The 20,700-nt window shown below is 36.3% G+C and overlaps 1 protein-coding gene across 8 annotated transcripts in view; it reads left to right on the top strand.

Annotated features, from left to right (window-relative positions):
* CCSER1 (coiled-coil serine rich protein 1) overlaps positions 1 to 20,700 on the top strand; it is a 626,891-nt gene that overhangs the window by 350,474 nt on the left and 255,717 nt on the right. For all 8 annotated transcript variants that reach the window (XM_039710732.1, XM_039710731.1, XM_039710730.1 and 5 more), the window contains one exon: positions 4,960 to 5,043. In XM_039710732.1, the coding sequence (XP_039566666.1) occupies positions 4,960 to 5,043 (84 nt within the window). The remainder of the gene's footprint in view (positions 1 to 4,959; positions 5,044 to 20,700) is intronic.

Genomic DNA, 20,700 nt, shown 5'->3' on the forward strand with positions numbered 1-20,700 from the left:
ATGCAGTAATAACAGGAGCTCCAAAATCAACTTGCACCTGAATTGTGGATTTTTTTTTTTAAGTATCATAGGATATAAGTGAAGAAAATGATAGATAGCTTTTTGCACACAGCTACTTTTATATTCTTATGAGATACACTTGGAATTTAGTCTGGAAAACTTTGATTATCCACATTTAATAAAAGAAAGTAGTTTGGAGATGTACTGTTTACGGATTATGCTATCTAACAGTTCTCTTTAACAATGAGGTGTAAATTGACTTTTTATCAAGCATTTCCAGAGTCATGGACATGCTTACTACAATTGAGAGCAGAATTCTCTTTCTTTTTTTCATAGTAAAATAATGAACAGCATTCATAAAAACAATGAGAATAATAATGTCGATGTAATATGTAATATATATAATTTATTAAGCTCTGCAAAATGGCCTCAAAGCTGCAGTGATACAGGTATCTTATGAAAATATGCCTAGAGCTTAGATTGAATTATTTGGACTGATAATTTCATAGCATTCATGTTCTTTCTGGACTAGTAGCCTTGATAGAATATTGGCATAAACTCATTTTGCAGAAAGATAAGGAATCAAAGTGGCAAAGGGTATTGGTTTAGTAAATAGAAAAAGTAAATGTCACCTAGCAGACTTTTATATCTGTGGACATTTAATTGATTTTAGTTGGCTTCTGAATGCAACTTTACTTATATGATAGTCTGTTATTTTACACTCTATAAGTATTGTAAGGGCTGAAAAAAGCTGGAGACATATTTTGCAAATGTGATCATGCCCACACTATAATTGGGCTTATTTTTCTAAACACGGGAATACATGAGTCAGGTGTCTACTGGAATGTGGAGATAGCTAAGAGGCTGACTATCACAGCCCCAGAATATTCAAAGTGTATTTAGAAAGCCCTACTTTATGAGGGGAAATGGTTTTTTTCCAGGTTAGTAAAATGTAGTGTAGATTTAGAATACATTGAGTGCATGCTCTCCTAAAAGCAGGCCATCCTTTTCAAGTTATTTCTTCTTTAATATCTGTTGCTGTGACAATTCTTTAGGAGGCAGTACTAGGTTTTTGGGAGGTTTGGGTTTGGGCTTTTTTTTTCGGTTTTTTTTTTTTTTTTTTTTTTTTTTTTTTATAAAACCCCCCCACAGTTTTTTTTTTTTTTTTTTTTTTTTTTTTGTACTATAAATCCCCATCAGACTGTGTCTGCTATTTCTCATTCACCTTGAGAAGCTTTTCTCAAAAATTTTTTTGGTCTTTCCACAGCAGCTTTGCCCTGTATTATAGTTTCTCAGCACATAATGAAGCATTTCAGACCTCCTAAGGAGTAGAGATGATCCATTCCTGAATTCCCACCATCAGATATACATTGCTGTTTACCTACAGACTAGTGAAAAACACAGCATTCCACCAGTTTTTCTGCCCTCCACAGCTTTCCATAAATGCTGTTTCTTTAGTATCATTCATGCAATCCTTCGCTGAAGTAGTTTAGTTCTTGCATGAGAAAAGGATTTTCCGAGCCTCTTCTCTTGCCATAGGTTTCAGTAGTTAAGTAGTTACTTTCTGGAGGAACTATATTCAGTGTTTTGGAAACAGTTTTTTCCACAACATTTTTTATTCTGTTAGTGCTACATTCAGACAGGTGTCTGGGACACTGAAATTGCCCAAACCTTTTTGCAGTCAACTGCTTGACAATGTGTTTTCTTTCTTTTATTCACGCTCTTGCATTTGAAGAAAGATTGATGCCTCTGCAGATACTGTGCAGCTAAATGAGATTATAACATCCTAATTCTGCTCTGCATTCAACAACAAACAGCTGTCTGCTGCTCCAAAAAAGCGGGGTTCTATTGTGTGTGGCAGTGGCTTGGGAAGATGAGCACCATCACTCTTTCTTTCCCTTGCTTTGTATACCCAGCACAATGCCATATTTGATGGACTATTTCTTGGATCAGTTGGCTGTCTTGGCTGTGTCCCCTCCCAACTCCTTTGAGCCACCCCCCTCTCCTCACTGCAGTGGCAGTACAAGAAGCAGAAAAGGCCTTGACACTGTGTAAGTGCTGCATGGTAAAACAAAATTGTCTCTGTACCATCAACACTGCTTCCAGACCAAAGCCAGCCTGCAGTGCCAAACAAGCTGCTGTGAAGAAAGGTAACTCTGCCTCAGAAAAAATCATTGTAGAGTCCAAACCTAAGAGTCTCAAGCATCCCAGAAATTGCAGGGTGCTCTTTTACAAGGCTGCAGTGGCCTGTGCAGGAGTTGTTAATGCGGGGCACTGATTTCCAAGCACCTTGTGCCGCTGGAAGGGTTAATCCGAGTTTTTCTGAAATGAGGCAATGCAAGTGAAAAACCTTAGCCTTCCATGCTTTTCTCCAAGCCCTAAGGATAGTTATGGTCTAAATTTTATGAGACAATTGTTGCATGGAATGTGGCAGTTGAATGCCTGGAGAGCTGTGCCAAGCAGGAGAGTTCCATTCCTTGTATGCACGAGGAAGATCCAGCTGGGTGTTCCGCTGCTTTTTGCCAGGAGGGGTGCACTGTGAGTTTTAAGTCTTTGCAAGTCTCTGAGGCAGAATCTTTCTTCAAGCTCTCACTAGTCCAAGGGTGGGGATAGATGGAATGGAGGAGAATCGAGATAGGGATGAAGGTAATCTCACCCCTAAGGAGTTACAGCTGTGTTAATTATCAAGAATTAAAAACAAGCCTGCCCTTAATATGATCCAGTTAGGATGGGCATTGTAGAAGAGTAGGTTGGCTGGTCAAGAAGGTTAGATGGAGTTTGTTGGCTGTGCTGAGGAGAACGAGGAGTCAGTGCTGTGAGGAGCTGCTCACAAGAAACCACCAAGAAGGTATGAAACCTTTGTACTAAGATAGCACCACAAGGGAGTTCTCCTTTGCCTCTTAGACAAAGCCTAGTGACAAAGCTCGCTGGAAAAATTTTTCCTGCTGTGGTTGTGGCAACATGTTACAGGTCTCATTGCTGTATGTGCTTGTGCATGCTTTCCAGAAGATATTTTTGTAGCTATGAGACCTAGATATTTTTATTTTTCCACTGTGTATTGTACTATTTCATTCTAATTTAAACAGGAGAAATTCCAAAGGTAGCAATGGTGTAAAACTGTGCTGACAAAAAGAACTCAGAATGATGTAACAAAAATTTGAGGTACCGTAGCTAATGCTGTATTGTTTTTAAAACCATTTCAGTAAATAAATATGATAAAACAATTGTTGCTGATACTTAAAGCCATATTTTTTTAGAAGCAGATATTTTTGCTAACAGTGATGTTAAATATGCACTAATATCATATAGAGTGCTGCAGGCTGTATTCTGGGAGGCACTAAAATTTTATTTTCACCTAATGTGCCTAAACATCAATCTGCTAGTAGATAGTAAAATGCTTCAATAGCCTATAATAAAGAAAACTTCCATGAGATTTTCCCTAGCAGAGGTAGTGTGAATTTAGGCTTTTTTATAAGTTTGGATCTTCTAGAGGATCTATAGTAGTACTGAAGTACTGTGTAAGCGGCCAGAAATGGTGTAACTCTTTATTTTGCAGTTGTTTTAAATATTTGCAATTTTGATGCACCTGTGTCTTGTTTCTTCTTCCAAATCTGTTGGAGCAGATGATGAGCAGTAAAATTATTTTGAAAGATTGTAATTATTACCTTTAATGTGAGGAAAATGGGATCACCCTGTACATTTTTGTCCTGTATTTCTGTGTTTATTTGGCTTTAGAAACACATTAGTAGTGGCAAAGTTCGAGTTTATCACACTGGTTATATACCCTTTATAGCCTTTGAACTCAACACAGTATAAATAATTTCTGAACTCTTCTACTGCTATTAGTTGATAACTAGAGGTCCATTTATTTTTTTTAATTTTCAGAATAAGTGTTGTGAATATACTACCAGATTGCCAAAAGTTTTCTTGTCATATGGCTTGTGGCATTCTGGTTTGGTGGGTTTTTTTTTGTTTTTTTTTTTTTTTTTTTGGGTTTTTTTTTGGTTTTTTTTGGTGGGGGGGTTGTGGTTTTTTTGTTTGTTTGTTTTGGGGTTTTCATTTGTTTTGTTTTTTGGGGTTTTTTTCTTTCAGTAATAGAACTCCAAATTAGTAAACTTCCCAGTATTTGCATGCCAGAAGGATGTAAAAATAGAGTTCTTCTGTTACATTTGCATAACCAGCTAGTTGGCTGGTTAGTTTACTTGGTTTTTACTTTTCAACAGTTCAGCCTATTAAATTGAATTTCTCCTCTGGAGTGTTTATCAGAACAACACAGAACTTGATATTTCTTCTTCAAATATGATGTTGAGACTTACATGAACTCATGAGATTTCCTGGGGCTTGCAGCCTGCCTCCTGGACATGGGCTTGGGTACAGTTTTAGCTGTTAGGGTCACTTTTGTGCAGGTCAGATTGAGTTAGTTATTTCACTAAGTGGTAACTGCATTCTTTCCTCCCTCAGTTAATACCAGAACTGTGGCTGTTTTAGCTGATGTGGGACAAAAGGTGGATGGGGGGTGTGCTTTCCTTTTTCTGTGGATGTCTGTTGTGCTTTCTTTTTCATCTCTCTAAGATCAAGAGCTCTGCAGTAATGCTCTAAATTGATATTTCTCTAATGTTGTTTTGTATGATTTAAATTACAACATTACATAGCTGTTTCTGAAATGAAAAGGAATGACCTGATAGGATCTTCAGTAAAAAGAGTTGAAAGATTCAGAAAACAATGAAATGGACTTCTATGCAGGGAGCTATTCAAATTTCTATGCAATGTTTTTGGATACATTAATTTCTTTATGAAGCAACTTAGGAAATGTTATTGAAAATACCACACATGACAAAGAAAAATGGAGTTGCATTATTTGAATGTAATTATCTCACACTATGTGAAACAGCCTTTTCTTGTCATGAGCAAAGTAGAAGCGTTAAGCCTATTATAACATCTCTTTTGATGTTTTTCTAGGATGGAATAAAAGATGAATGCTCAGTGCTGAAGCTGCAGCTGAAGGAGAGAGACGAACTCATAGCCCAGCTTCGTGAGGAGCTGGTAAGCAGGAGAAGCAGTGGGGGGTTTTTCTGGGTTCATTTCCCAGATAATGTCACTCCAAGGCCAGATATTAAAGAAATACAATTTCACACCTGCTACAGAATCACTAGCCTAAGGCTATGTTAATCATTCAGATAAACACTGATAACACTGACTGTACTTTTCTAGGGATTTGTCAGCCTCTGAAGGTGCTACTGTCTAGGTTCACTGCTTGTAAAAGTTTCTTTGAAGACATTGTGTTGACAGTTGTCTGATCAGAGGCAGATAAGCACAGAGCTGTATGCATATGCCAGAAATCTTGAAGAGCCATGCACATGCCTGATAAATTGTCAGTACTTCTCCCATGAGCTGCTTTTCACATCTATGAGATTCTTCAGTAGAAAAGGAAATAAGGGTTTTTCCTCCATAATAGATGTCTTTGCATAAAATAACATATATTCTTACACTTGCTGAACCTTTACTTAGCATATGAGCTACTAATGCTTGGCTGCTACTGCTTTAAGGATTGACAAAATACATTCCAGTGACTGAAGCAAAATACATGATTCAGCAATTAAAAAAAAACAAAACTAAACATGTGAAAATGCGTTTTATTATTTTACTAAGGCTGTGGTAACAGAACTGTAAGATTCATTATTTTGATGGAATGTGGTTAAAGCATGGATGTCTTCAGTATTTTCAAATAAAGGAGAGGGAGTTTCCACCTCTTCTCTCACTGCAGAGAATTCCTGTAGGGTCACCACCTTCAGGAGGACATTCAGCATGTACATTCCTTCCTTAAAACCTGCAGCTTTATGGGGGCCTAAGATTGTGTCTAAACACCCTTTGGGACAAGGGATTGTCCCAAATAAGATCTTAATTTGCTGATCCACCTCAGGGGATTTTTGTGCCTTTCTGTATTGTGCCTCCTGCTTAGCTCAGAACTGGAACAGAATTAATTCAGGTCTAGCTATTGCTGCATTTTTTTATACTCATTAAAAGCAGGAGTACACTTTTATACCAAATAACTTGAGTTTCAAGTTGCATGAGAAAAATGTAATCCTGACCAAAGTGAAAGATTTCTTTGCTAAATTAACATCTGCAAAATAAATACACATCATCAATTTTCTTTGTTTTGTGTTTGGCTACATTAAGAAATGATGTATTGGGTAATTATTATCTAAAATTAAATGACAAAATGGGACATAGGGTGCATCAAACTTCTCCACAGTCCTGGAGCATTAATTTTATATCAGTGTAGTTCAGAACATATGCTATTTAACTGGTGGACAATTTTGTAAATCATGTAAAATTACCCTTTATTGATACAGGGTGCTGTAGCTCATTTGCTGTTAACTCTTGTCAAAATTCACCTGTGTATACATCATTTGAAGAAAACATGTTCCCACAGGGAACTGTCATAAAAGAAAAAAGTATAACTTCCTAGGGCCTTGAAATAAGGATTTCTATATGATTGAAAGTATCGTGGATTTATTCTGTGATTAATTGACTTCAGTTTTGACGTTCTAAGACGTGTAAAGGAATGCATGTGGGATTCTTGAGACCATGTTTAGTTGTTTGAAATTAGGCTTTGAAAGGACTCAGTAGATCTGATTTACTCCTAATGGAACTGACTAAATCCAGGCTAGGAGGTGAACATGACAAACCAGCTTATGAAACCTAGAAAAAAAACTAGTGGGAACACAGTAGGAAAGAAGTGTTTGTGTTTTGTGGTGGGGTTTTTGTTGTTTAGTTGTTTTTTGGGTTTTTTTGGTGTGTTGTTGTTTTTGTTTTGAGTTGTCTAAGTACAGTCATAGGTGTACTTTTTAAATCTCTACTGCATCTTCTGCAATACTGCGCATCCAGTGCCCTTTTTCTGGAGCTGCCCTGGGTCCTGCCACCATGGCATTTGATGAAGTTGCCTCCTGATTGTGTGAGATGCTCTTAGAAACTTTTTTCAGTGTGCTCTTGAGGGAAAGTAAGCTGTCTTTCAGAGCTGTTAAAAATGAATTAAATCGGTAATGATTTCAAGGGAATTGCGATGTTTTCCTAGCTTGCATAAAACTCACCAAAAATTGATATGAAACGTGCTTTAATATTCTGCAAATGATGTGTTTACTTATATTTTGGTGAGACTGTAAACATTTGAAATGTGAATGTTTAAAAAAGTTGAGAGCAGTCATTTTTGGCTAATGAAACTGCGCATAGTTTTACATAGCTGAAATTTATTGCTGACATAGAACTTAATAGAAAACTAAAGCTTTTGTTCTTATGTCTTGGGACAGCCCATGTTCCATTTGTCGCCCTGAATACAGAAATATAAAATTTGTAAATGCAACTTGCCTGTCTTGAAAGCATCCTGATGCTAATTCAGAAATAGCACATAAAAATTTCTTTGAGTGGGAGTCAGTTTTGTGCTTTTTGAGAAGTACATGAAAATCTGTACTTCCAGCATTCAAATTGAATGTTTGCATGTAGATGTAAAACCCTTGCTTAGTTGGTTTTACTGCAAAACTTTTCAACTAACCTAAAGTGAACTTGAGGTAAATTTTGGCTGTGTGGGATCTTTTGCTTCTTGCTTTACTGTAGATTGCTAGACTTTTCTTGTAGTTTTCCCTTCTGATTTTTTTTCCGTATTTTTTCAAAACTTTTAAAAAAGCATTTCTACCTCATTTGAGTGCATTATGAAGGAAACTTTGAGCTGAGCTGAAGAACATGTCAATGGTGTGTAAGCTGATGAAACTTCAGAACTTGGAATTGTTAAATAGCTTTTTAAGGGGGAAAAGGCTAAGTACTAGAGAAACGAAAACAGGAGTTTAGATGCTCAGCTACAATACCCAGGTAGAAAGGATAAAATACAAGGAGCCATCACCTACCTCCTAATAAACAAAGAAAAACATAGAATAGTCTCTTGCAGATTTTTTTGTTTGTTTGCTTTTTTAGTGATTATTTTATATTGACTCCCTTTGTCACTAGAAGTGTGTCTGTCTTTAGAGAAATAAAGATAGGTAGGTAGGGAAGTAGAATTAATTCCACCATGATTCCATTATCTCCTGAAAAATGCCTGTTTCAGAAATGTCAGGTACCCAAACCTGCTCTAAAGCTACCCGGAAATGGTAAATCTCAGAAGAAATTGAAAATTTGGGTTGAAACCACCACTTTTCTCAAAACTCTACTCATTTGTGAAAAATATTATCCAGGAAATCAAATTAAGTGTGTCCATTCTGCTGGGTGCATGCTCTTCTTTTCTCTTTTCTTCTCTTTTTCTCCCTAAAATAACCAATATAAATAAACATCTTACTTTTCATTGGCATGAAGATGTTTGAAACCTTAGCTGTCTCATACCTAGGTCTGCTTGCAACTGCATCTTTCCATAGATTTTCCCAGATTGATCATTTTCCACTGCAGTGTGAGCACTTAGAATGACTTTAAGCAGAAAATATTTTCATGCTATATTGGCAAAAATAACTGACTGCTGTTTACAGTAACATTTATTCTATTGCTGTCATTGGTACAGCAACATTCACGCTGAAAAATGAGAGTTAACACCATTATCCTTTCAACCTTGATTCCCTGTGTGACTTAAGTCGTGTGTTGTGCCACCAGAATGAAAAATGTAGTGAGGCAATTGGAGTGGATTCTGAGTGGAACTGGAGGCAAAGTGAGGTCAGGAAATTAATCCCCCTTATAGCCTAGCTGTTGGGAATATTTTTCTGCAATGGAGGTGGCACTTTATCAAATGTTAGATTTTGTGCATTTATAGAATAGTGAGGTACAGTGCCACCTAAGTGAGCTTTACCTCAAGCTGTAGAAGTACGGCTTTTGGGATAAGATACTTTGGATTTAGCTCAACAAAACATAGCAGAGCTATTTTTATTTCTTAAACTTTTTTTCTCATCTTTTCAAATCTTAAATAAGCTCTACCTCCCAGCCCAACACTTAGGTTGAATGATTTGAGAGGGCATGGGACTTGTGCTGTGGTTTGGGGGGAGGGGGTTGGGGGGTGATGGTTTTGGTGAGGAGCAATTTTTTTGTATTTGTTTGTTTAGTTGCTGTATCCTAAATACAGTGTATTCCTGGAGGGCAAGAGTGATGGCAAGCTTAGCTGTTTTCTGTAGGTTGATTTCAATAATGGGCAATTAGCCAATTGCTCAATTTTTGAAGTATGGTGAGGATGAGTACTTTTTACTCAGCTTTGAAGTGTAACAGAAAACCTTAGATGCATTTGAATCCTGCTGATGAACTATTTATGAAAGACACTTAGGTTAAGTGTAAAAATCACTTCAAAATGTAGTTATGCCAGTAGAGATCCCTTGAATTTTACAGTCTTAACATTGCAACTTGTTTTGATAGGCAAAGAATGAGATTCAGATAAAAATGTCATGAATGCGTGGGGAAAATAATCATTTGAATTGTTGTGAAAAAGAAATTTTCATTAGTCCAGGTTACTGTCTACCTTTTAAAAACAGTTATCCTTGAATTTTTTAAGAAATTAGGTAGTTCTCATTTGAAGAGGATAGTAGTCCTAATTTTTGGAAACAGGACTCTAGATTACTCTTTACACTGATTACTCATTTGCTTTAGATTCTGTTGGTTTGTAGTATTATTTCATGTTGGCTGTTTTTATGAGAGGGTATTACAGACCCATGGATAATAAACATAAGGACCAGAATTTATAAGTTGTTTCAAATCCTTTTTCTTCACCATATTTAGGAAAAATTAGGAGTAGAAAAGAAATAGATTAGGTGTACTTAAACATTATTAAAGTGTCAGGCATCTTCCCCCTTTTTTTGCAGGAGAATTAATTGCATGTATTCCAGAAGAGGCTTATCTGAGCAGTAATTACTCTCTGAATCAGTTTTACAAGACAGACATGGAGTGTGAAAATGGCAATATCCTATAACCCACAATGGGGATTAGGCTCCAACTCCTTCTCTACACCAGTGCCTTGATGAAAAGCTGCCAGTCAGATGGGATCTTTAATATTCCTGGGCACATGTAGAGGTGATTCTGCATATGAGTTCAAGTTCCTGCTACAAAACATTGTCATATCATGGCATTTGGCATAGATAAAAAAATATGTCACGAGTTCAGAGTGTATTCCTGGTCTCACTTGAGGCTCTGCTCTGGAGTATTTAGTAGAAATAATGAACAGACCTGAAATGCAGAATTTGTCCAAAGTCTCCCTTGAGACACAGTGCCAAGGATTGCCCTCCTTCAATAATAATGCCCTGCGTGTGCTTATCTTTGGCAGGAGTGTCACTTGTAGACAGCTGCTTTCATGGGATGTGCAATGTTTTACTGATGGGCCTTCTAGTATAAGCAGGCAATTCTGATCTGGCCTTAGGCCAAAATCTAGGAAAATCTTACTTTTTGGTTTATCTGAAGGACAAACTGTATGTCTCAATGTCACCTTTCCTTTTTTTAACTTCATTTTTTAAACTTATTTTTGCTCAAGTGAAGATCTAAAGATAGCTGACAACAGCTGAATTTTAGGACAAATGGAAATGGCATCCTGGCGATGTGCAGGGAAGGAAGACTGTGTGTTGCAGTTCAGCTTTGTAGATGTTTTCCTTTGTAGGATGAAAGTTGGTTAAAATGTACTAAAATTCATTGTTGCTTGATTGTAAGTTTGTGATATTAGATAAATTCTTGAAGAAGTACTCAAGTTTGAGCTGGCATGAAAATTACTGCTGTCAGTATTATCTAATGAAATACTGTTGCCTGTGTGTGTTTATAAGAGAGCAGAAAAAAGTAATGTCACTTAAAAACAAATACAGGTGTGCTGGGAAGCTTGTTTTGCTTCTGAAGATCAGCAGTTTGATTTCTGTGAAAGAACACATTCAGTATGTTGCTAAAGGCATGTGTGTGACACATTTTTATTGTAATAATCTGATGTGGATGACTTTCAGATTGATAAATGCATTATCCTCAGCTCTGCACTACAGTGTGTAATGAATCAGCTGTTAGTGTTGTTTCTTCCAATAATTAATTTTCTGATTGGGGAAATATATTTGCTCTTCACAATGTGAAGATATCTGTCTGTGCAATTTGTTAAGGATCTGATAAAAAAATAGTGTTTTGTTTGGTTTCTCTTTTCTCTTCTCAATCTTAATTTAGTGTCCTGTCCAGTTTTCTTTGCCATAACTGAGCATAATTCACAGAAAAGTCTGTGCATACACACTAGTATAGCAACCATAACAAATCAAGAATCTACATTTCAATAACAAAGTAAATTTTTCTTTGCATGATAGTAACGTTTTTTTAAGGAAAGGTGTAATGTAGTGTTTATCCTCAGTGAATATTTTTAAATTCACTCTTAGTATATTCCAGAATTTAAACACATGAAATATCTTTGTCTGTATATAACATACTGTTGCTCACACATGACAAATTTTAGGGGAAAAAAAATTAAAAATACTTAAGACGTTAGGACTGAGAAACTGTTCTTAAGACACCAAAAAACTGAACTGCAATATCTGTCCTTTCCTAAATGAGTAAACTAACAAGGAATTAGTTACGTGAAAGTATTTCTTACATCTCACTAATATTGCTTCTCAGAGATTGACTCCATAGATCCTCCCCAAGTTTTGTATATTCTTCTTGTTCCATTACTCTCTTTGAGTTTATTGGAGCTGCACAAGATTTAAGAGATTAAACAAAGAATCCATTTCAAATTCTGTTTCAAAGTCTGAGCACTTTGTCACTGAAGATACCTTGTGTACTTTGGCATCATGAATATTGCATGGTTCAAAGGATGCTCAAACACTTCCTCAGGTGCTCTGCCTTCTTTGAAACACTTTATTTAGTGATTTTAAGTTCTGTTTAGAGCTGGGGTATCTATGTGGAGTTTTGGTATAACTTCCATAGAGAAGTTCTGATTCATACCTGGTTTGTCTACGTGAGATTTTAGCTCTGAAATGAGTAAAGTTACCCCTTCCAGTTTTTGGAGAGCAAAAACGCCCTTTGCCATAGCTGTTTCCCATGGTTTGGAGAAGTGAATTAAATAGAATAAAGTACTAGTTATTTTCTAGATTTGAGTAGCTAATTTTTATACTGCATTCCCTCTCTTATCCCTGTTGTTAACCTATGGTGGGTGGGACTGATGCTGGGGCTGGAGAACTGCTGAATAGATAAATGCCATTCTTTCTTTTTTTTTTTTTTAATCAAAATAGCAATATTACAACAAGAGGTAGGTTTTGGTCACAGTGTCAAGCCTCTTTCTTCCATGCAGGTCTTTAATGCTCCCCTTGGATTCTTTCTTCTGCTGTTCTGATTTCCTGCATCTTTCTTCATCTTCCCCCCTCCCCACACCCCTTTCTATGGAAACCACACACATCTTTTAATGTCCTGTGCATGTTTTATCAATTCTTTATCCAGAAACTTGTTGATGCCCACTTCTGGTTTTTGGGTGGAAACTTTTTTCAAGCTTAGGCCTTTGTAGTGCTGCACAGCTCTAATATTTTTCCCTCTGATGAGATTTTATCAGTGTCCCGGTGCAACAAGGAGGGAATGGGTTCTCTAGCCACTCTTTCAGAAATTGCCTGCTGATTACGTTGTGTTTAGGCTGGGTGTTTGGTGAGTTGGGCAGTGGGCTGTAGAAATGTCCTTCATTGCCCTGAAGAGCTGTAATGCATTCATGCCAAGTGGTAGTAAAAACTTCCACGTGAGATACCATGGGTACAAAAGTGTGTTACAAGACTGTGTACGAAAGCCTGGGTAGTGTCCTAGCAGAGAGCTAGCTTGCAAATTTATACTTCCGTTGGTAAGCTGTTTCCAAAAATTATTGCTCAAGTAATGTTGTTTCCCGTTTTGTCTCCTCTGATAGTTTAACTAAAAGAACATTTTATATTCCTTTGTATCATGATTAGAAGAAAATAAAACAGTAGTGTGTGGTCATTATCCAAAAATCAAATAAAAAACCAATCTTAGTGACTTTTAGCCACATATTACTGTTAAATTACAAGGAGAAAATAAGGTACTGGTTAATATTAAGTCAACCTAATCTCACTTGTACATTTATTTGGTTTGTCTGTGTACTCAGTACTCAATTCTGACTATTTTTTCATTAGATTGGTCTGTATGGCTAGGAAAATAAAAGCAATGAACTGTTTCTTAATATTCTTTGTTGACTTCAGAATATAGTGTGAAAATACATCTTTTTTGGCTTGATTGGTGATTTTTTTTTCCAGAGCTGTTCTTCATGAATAATTCAGTACATTTGAAATGTACTTAACGTATTTTAGTGTTTTCTGGTAATAATGGAAGACATTTATCTTATGCTTCCCAATTTGACTTACAGATGATATTGTTTTTCTCAAAGGGAGCTCTTGTGATTTGCCAGAAGAGTAATAGAGTTTGCAGGGTATGGTATTTATCAGAATTCACTGATTATTAACATAGGGATTTATAAAACCAGACTTCCTCCAAGTGTGATATTTGTGTTTCAGCTTACAAATGAGGGTTGCACTCAGCTATGCTGGGTGAGAAATAGGATGCTGTATTATTATGACTTCAGAAAAAACAAGTGGAGCTACTGTGCTGGTAGTATGGTGATGAGAAGGAATAAAGATAAACTGTGTAAACTTGCACCTGTCTGGTGGGGCTGCTTGCAGCGGAGCTCAGGTTAATAGGCTGGAAAAATAAAAAGTGGTGCATTTAAAGGATGATCTAAAGCAGCTGAACAACTTGTTCCAATTTTTTAGCTGAACTGTGTGTTTATCGTACTGCTTTCCAGAGCAGGGTGATGGGCTCTGAATGGGAAGTGGTAGAGAGAGGACAGGATTTTTGCATTATCCCTGGATAAATACCTTCTAAGAACACTGCAATGGGAGGCATATTCAAAAATTGCTGTGCAAATAAGTATGAATTACTGTGCAAAGGATCCTCATTTAGCCAGTGTGATTAAGAAAATTTTGACCATTTTCTGCAATTTTTTAGGAGTCATCTTGTTCCATCTTCTTCAATTTTTGGAAGTGGAATTCGGTACTTAAGGGACAAAGATATTTGCTTTCTTTTGTCCCTCCAGGTCAGAGCTACTGGAGTGATGAGGCTGATGAAAGAGAAAAAGCTGATGAACCACAAGTTGTTTAAGACATCTTTAGTATTGTCTTGACTTTACTTGTCAAATCACAGTTAGTAATGTTTGTCTTGACTTCAAGCTAAAAATTGATGGACCATTCTGCTTAGCCAGCAAAATTAAAAAAGTATCTAGGCAGAGAGCTTTTTTTCACATATGTTATTCTGCAGAAAACCAGACTTTTGTAATCGTGTAAGCAGATTGAGAGGGAGAGAGATAAAGTGAGAAAACCACTACTTAAACTGTAAGGTGACAATTAAGTTGTTGTTGTTAACCTGTAGGGAATCAGGAAGCTTCAGGTTGTGTGCATGTCTGTTTTTCAGCATAGGAAGAACCCTAAAGGTGTGACAAAAAAATAAGGTTACGACTTGGAAAATTCTTAGAATCAGTAATTAAACAGGCCTTTAGAATTTTTATCTTCCATTTTAGCTTTATTTTTCCTTTTTAAACTAATTCTGATAATTTTTTTCTTTCTTATTAAAACCTTCCATACATATGAAGGCCCTAACTTCATGGGAGGCTGATCTGATAAGGATTTTGTAGAATTTGACATGAGAAATATTAGAAACAGCAAAGGCCTAGCAGTGACCATGTTGCTAGAGAGCTATTGATACAGGCAGGATTTTTTTTGTTTGTGGTTTTTTGGGGTTTTTTTTGGTTTTTTTTGTTGTTTTTTTTTTTTTTAAGAAGCTAAGCAGGTAACTTAAGATGATGTATAATTTAGGAGTGAAGGACCTTAGAGGGTGCCCTAGTCCTACATCCTGGCTCAAAGTATCCCATGAAGTATCTCGTATTTACATAAAATCAAAGTATCCTGTATTTACATAAAATCTCTACATGGCCACTGTCATTTGGGATTTGTCTCAGTAGAAGATGCTCCATAGAGCTGAGAACTCAGCATTGCCTCTGTTAAACTGGATGCTTAGGAGCGCCTGAGAAACTACACTTAAATGGGATATATCTTTAGGGGACTAGGATATATTTTTAGTAACTAGACTTGAAAGAAAAAAAATGTGTGGAGAAACGTTTTTCTTGTCAAGGGCAGTATAAAGCTAAAATAGATGAAATGATGGAATACAAGTGGGTATGGGTGATTACAGCTCAGAATTTGAGTACTACATGGAACCATGTGTCAGATGAGCACCAGGTGCACCAACTAAATGTTGCTGTGCTTTGTCTCAGTAAGAACAGGATACAATTACTCCATAATTACTCTTTCTTCCTCAGATAAGGTATTGAAGACATATAGATGCCTTTTCAGAACAGATTTTTCACTTTTTTTTTCCCCAGCTTTGACCAGGATAGTTTGTAAAATTTGTTGTCATAGCTTTTATTTTTGCCATTTTATTCAGCATGCATAGATAGGCATGCAAGCACTGCTTAAAAAAAAAAAAGTCTTTTTAATGGTTATGTGCTGCTATTCTGATTTCTTTGTCTCCTTCTTTTGCAAAGAATGCTTTGTAGTTTAATTATTTTCTGACTTGGTATAATATAATTAATAAAAAGGACATCCTGGGCTAATAGACTTGATCAAGACAAATAAGTTTGTTTAGAAGGGGGAGGAATCTATTCACCTCTCCTTAGAGAGCTGCTCCCCAGGTACCTGCTACTTACACAGGAGGGAGGGTTTTGTGTGAGGTGACTTCTGGAATGCTTTTCAGGCTTTTATGTCTACTCACACTGGTGTACACTGAAAATGTCAACATAAAATGTTGATGGAAGTTTGCTCATTTAGTTTGCTGATCATCTCTTCACAGCTGTGTGGTACCATACATCAAACCTATGGGACAGCATCTTTAAAGGGCTCTTACTGGCCTCACATTTACAGGCTACAGGAGTTTAGCTCTGTCAGTGCCTTATTGGTTCTTGATCAGCTTTCTTAGTAATTACATCAGGCTGCAGAATTAGAAATGTTTGTTGGTGAAGAATGTTAGAGAAGTGTCAAACCCCGTTACTTGACATTTCTTCATGGTTTTCACTTTTCTTTTAGTAGAGCTCTAATAATCATTAGCATCCCTCTTTGTGTTTTGTGGTGCTGGAGTCCTTGTTCCTGTATGGAATGATGTGAATAAATAAAACATAGATTATTCCAGAGCCCAGTAATGTTGCTAGTCTCTGACTGGGCATTGGGTGAAATGGGTCCTGAATTATACTATAAATAGTATTATATTTTTCAGAAGGAATGGGAGTAAAATTTTATACTTATGGCTAATTAATGCTACTGAGAATGATCATGTACAAGGAGACATCTTTCACAGCTCATCTGTTTCTGTGCTAAAATAAGTGAAAGTAGCTATCCTTCCTTTATCTGTGAAACATCTGCTTTGGTTTTTCATATGTAATTATTGTGAGAGATTTGTATGGACAGGCTTAAGCATTATTCTTTGCTGTTAAAAGCAGAAAAACGTGTTTATTAATCCCAGTTGTCAGCCATACCTCACCAAGTATGTTGGGCTTGGTTCCCTGTTGTGTCTGCCATGAACGTAAATGCACAAACATGTTGATGGCATCCTGTTCATGTCTTAGGGTTACAACCAGGTGATCTCTTATTCCACTGGAGTAGTAACTGAAGTGATAATTCAGCCTTTCATTCACCTGTGTCAGCCCAGTTTTCTGTTTATTACACAAGGTTGGGAAGTGCCTTAAATCATGCCATGAAAGCTCTTACGTGGAGGCTTCATTTCTGGCAATTGTCTTTGCATTAATACCCACATATGTTGTTTAGCAGAGGCAAAAAGTCTTTAAAAAAAAACCCCATAAACAAATAAGCAAAACAAATTCAAAGTGAGATCTTGTCGACCATAAGCACAATTAAGCTGTTTTATCATGTTAAAAAAAAACCCAGTTTTTTTGTGACTTAGGCTTTTTTTCTGCAAGCCTTCAATGTGCAATAAGAGGAAAGAAAGCTCTTATTTCTCATGGAGCATTTCTCATGCTCATGGTGATTTATTTGTCAATAAGGGCTAGGCCTTTAGTGAGCATGTGTAAGTGTAGCTACATGATGTGCTGATGGGCCATGCTGATTTACATCAAGTCCTGTCATTGTAAGCCTGGAGGGGAAAGTTGTAAATATACATTTTGTAAGAGAATGATAGAATGGTTCATTTCCTTAACATGCTTTTGGTTGACAGGTATATTAATGTAGCACCTCACATGTAAAGATTGTTGGCAACTTACTTTGCCATTGATTAGATCAGGTTGTGCCTTTTGATTTAAAGATGATTTGTGCACTGCATTGGAAACAGAAAAGTTCAAGAAAGGCCAGTGTTAACAAAGTTAACTGCCTCCCTTCATGATTTATGGTGTGACCTCCTTAATTAAATAACCAAAAAGAACAAGGTGTTATTTTTAACATCAGGATGGAAATGAAGAAAGGAAAGAGTTGACAGTGCCATATGCTATCCCACACATACACCCACACACCCACACAGCCTTATCTCTATAGAAAATTAAAAGCTAATCTTTCCGAAGTAAAATAGCAAGTTTTTTGCAGACTTCATGTGATAAAAACAAAGAAAACAAGAGAAGAACTTTGAAAGTCTAGTAATTCTTTTTGTTTTCTGAGACTTTCCTGGTTTATAGTAACTGAAGGACACAATCACAGCTGTAAGAGTGCAGTCTCAAAATCAACCAGAATGGTTCCCTGTTAGGGAAGATTTGAAAAACTTGCGTGCTAGAATGCTGTAGAAAATCTTTGTTCACAAGGTCATCTGTTGGAGGTGATTGTTACTGTTCTTTTCACTTCAGCTGCTGTGAATCCTGTAATATTTTAGCCCACAAAAGGATTCAGAAATGCATTAAAACATGTCTAAGTTTTAATGAAGCATAGATAGGAAATGGCTTTGAGAGGGGTTTAGTCACTAGCATCTGCTTAAAGGAGTATTTCAGTTGTTCTGGGGAAAAAAAAAAGTTTTGCCAAATCGCAGTTATGTTAGCCTTGACAAAGGAGTTACCAAAAAGCTACTTATAGTATGAATTTTATTTTTGTGAAAAGAAATTGGACACTGCTGTTACTGCAGGCTCTCTTGGTGATAAATTGTAAAGTTATATATGTATTTAAGTCTACCCCGCTTGGGGGAGATTTACCAAGACAGAAGAAAGAATGTTTGTGTTGTTTGGTGTCTCTCACCTTCCTTGGTCATCCAAAGGGAGCTTATCCTAACAGAACTAAATTATTCTCTTCATTACTTTGGTAAATCACACTGTTATTATCAAAAAAAGAAAGAAAAAAAGAAGGGGGGAAAAAAAGAAGAAAAAAGAAAAGAGGTGTTTTCTTTTCAGGAAGGCACAATTAAAGCAATACCTGCAGTGTACAGTATCATAGTTTAAGAGTCAGGGCATTTTTTGTACATATATGGATTATAGTGTGATAAGTACCTAGAGAGATGGAAAGGTAGCTTTTAAGGAGAGATATGAAACATAGTGTTGCAGGGGTTTAAACAGTACATTGCCCTTTATACTTTAGAGGATGGGGTTCCAAATGATCATCTGAGAACCCCCTACAGTCTCTTGAAGACAGGGTTTATTTGTTCCTAAAGTATGGCTGAACATACAGTGCCATGCAGACCATAGTAAAAATACTTTTAAAAATTATGAACTCCATTTAAACCACTGTGGGGTTCTCTCTTCATCAGGAGTAAAAATTCCGCAGTTTAAGGTTTTGTGCATGCTGTTCACCAAGGATTAATAATTTTTTGCAGGTTACTTCTGAAAATGACAAGTTTTTTTACTTTGTGTTTTTAGGCTACTGGAATTACAAAAATTTTGCTGCAGCTTTTATTGTAGTACTTAATTTTTATTAAAGATGATGTTGGCTTTGTTGTTAGTTTTAGGGTTTTGGAAGAGCTTGTTTTCGTTTCAAATAGTTACAGTAAGTATTGATGCTTTTATGGGCCTCCTTTAAAAAGCAATCCATAACAAACCAAATGTTTTTTCGTCCCTTTCTTCTTTTTTGGGTTGATTTGTTTTCTTTTTAATGGAGTTGTGTAACATGTCTGGGTGCATGCAAACACGTGTGCCAGTAAGCATTAAAGATGATATTGGATATTTGAAAAAAGCACCATTAAATGATCTTAGTATTTTTAAGTCGCTTTTTTCTCTAGAAAGTGACTGAAATTCACATAAATGCCATGTTTTTCTGGTTTTTGGTGACTGTGAGTCCTTCAAAGATACACAGATTGTAAGTGGACAAATCATTATTTTTCCCTTTCATTGCCTAACAGTTTACAAAAATTGTGCTATTCCCATTCTTGTAGCATTCATGCCAATGTGATATTTTTGGTGTAGATCTAAAGAGAATGAGTTTTTGAATGCAGGGAGATAGCATAAGGTTTTGCAGTTTATGAATGAAGAAGTACAGAATTCATTTAATTATCTCTGAATGTTTCACTGTATTAAAAGCCTCTGCAGTTGTACAATTTCAGGTAAGCAGATACCAGTCACTTTGAGAAGTTGATGTCAATTTCTGTTCTGTTTGATTAGATGAGATTTTTCCTATGTGGTTATGGTTACAAGGAAACTAAATTTCCTGAGGAAGAGGTCTGTGCTTCATTTTCAGGTGATTATTGAGCTTTGCTCACATTAAACTCGATTTCCTGTGGATATCTCTCTTTTCTTTCACTGGATGTTGTGTCTCACTGTACATTTCTCCTAAATATATTGATTAAAACACCCTTTGTATCTCTATTATGTTAATTTCTAAAACAAGTTCAAAGCCATCATCTGATTTCCATATTTACATGAAGTGATGCTCACTTCCAGAATTGAAAATATGTGTAGAGTATGTTGCTCTACAGAATGAGTTTTTAAATCTCTGCCTCTATATTTTAAGCAAAAAATAATGGAGGAACCTCCCCCAAACATGCCTTGAATAGGTTTATTCAACTTGGGTAACTTGGTCTTCATTTCATGGCACCTAAAGAGGTTTTTTGATAGTGTGTCTCTTAGTGCATTATCCACACCTTTGGAATGAGAGGTCAAACCCTAGGAAGGTTATGCTATGCCCTTGACCACTTTCTCTAAAAATAGAAACCTTAAATTGTGGAGAAAGTGAAATCACTTTTGTGTTAGTAGTGAGCAGGACAATCATGTCCTAAATGCTCTGCGTGTCTCTTAGAAGTCCTTATTGATAATTAGAGGAAGACTCTGTGTTTTGGGAAGTGCTTCTGAACAAAGTCACTTCTCACATGGATTACTAACACTGGCATAATTCTGATATTTTTGAAGTGCCATTATGAGAAGTCTTATTTGCCTTTAGAAAATTCAACAAAACCTTAAAAATGTCCTTTGGGTAAAATCATTCATGTCCCAAGGTTTTGCAGTTGTTCTTGTCAGAATACTCGTGTAGTTACACGTTGTTTCTTTTTATAAAAAGTTGAGGAAAATTGAAAGTTTTTTCCCTGAATCTGAAGTGAATTCCATAATGTTATAGGATTATTTTTTGTGCTATGCAGGATTATTAATTGCCTGCTCGTTCTCAGGCTATAAGTGTGGTTATAAAGGCATTATCACTATATAGTGCTTTTCTCAGTCATGTTTTTTGAAGCTATTAATTTGTAGTCCTTGACTGAAACAAGTTTGAATGAAAATGTAAGCGGACG

The sequence above is a fragment of the Passer montanus genome, unplaced genomic scaffold (genome assembly GCF_014805655.1).
Source record: "Passer montanus isolate IOZ18808 unplaced genomic scaffold, ASM1480565v1 scaffold23, whole genome shotgun sequence".
Taxonomy (NCBI): domain Eukaryota; kingdom Metazoa; phylum Chordata; class Aves; order Passeriformes; family Passeridae; genus Passer; species Passer montanus.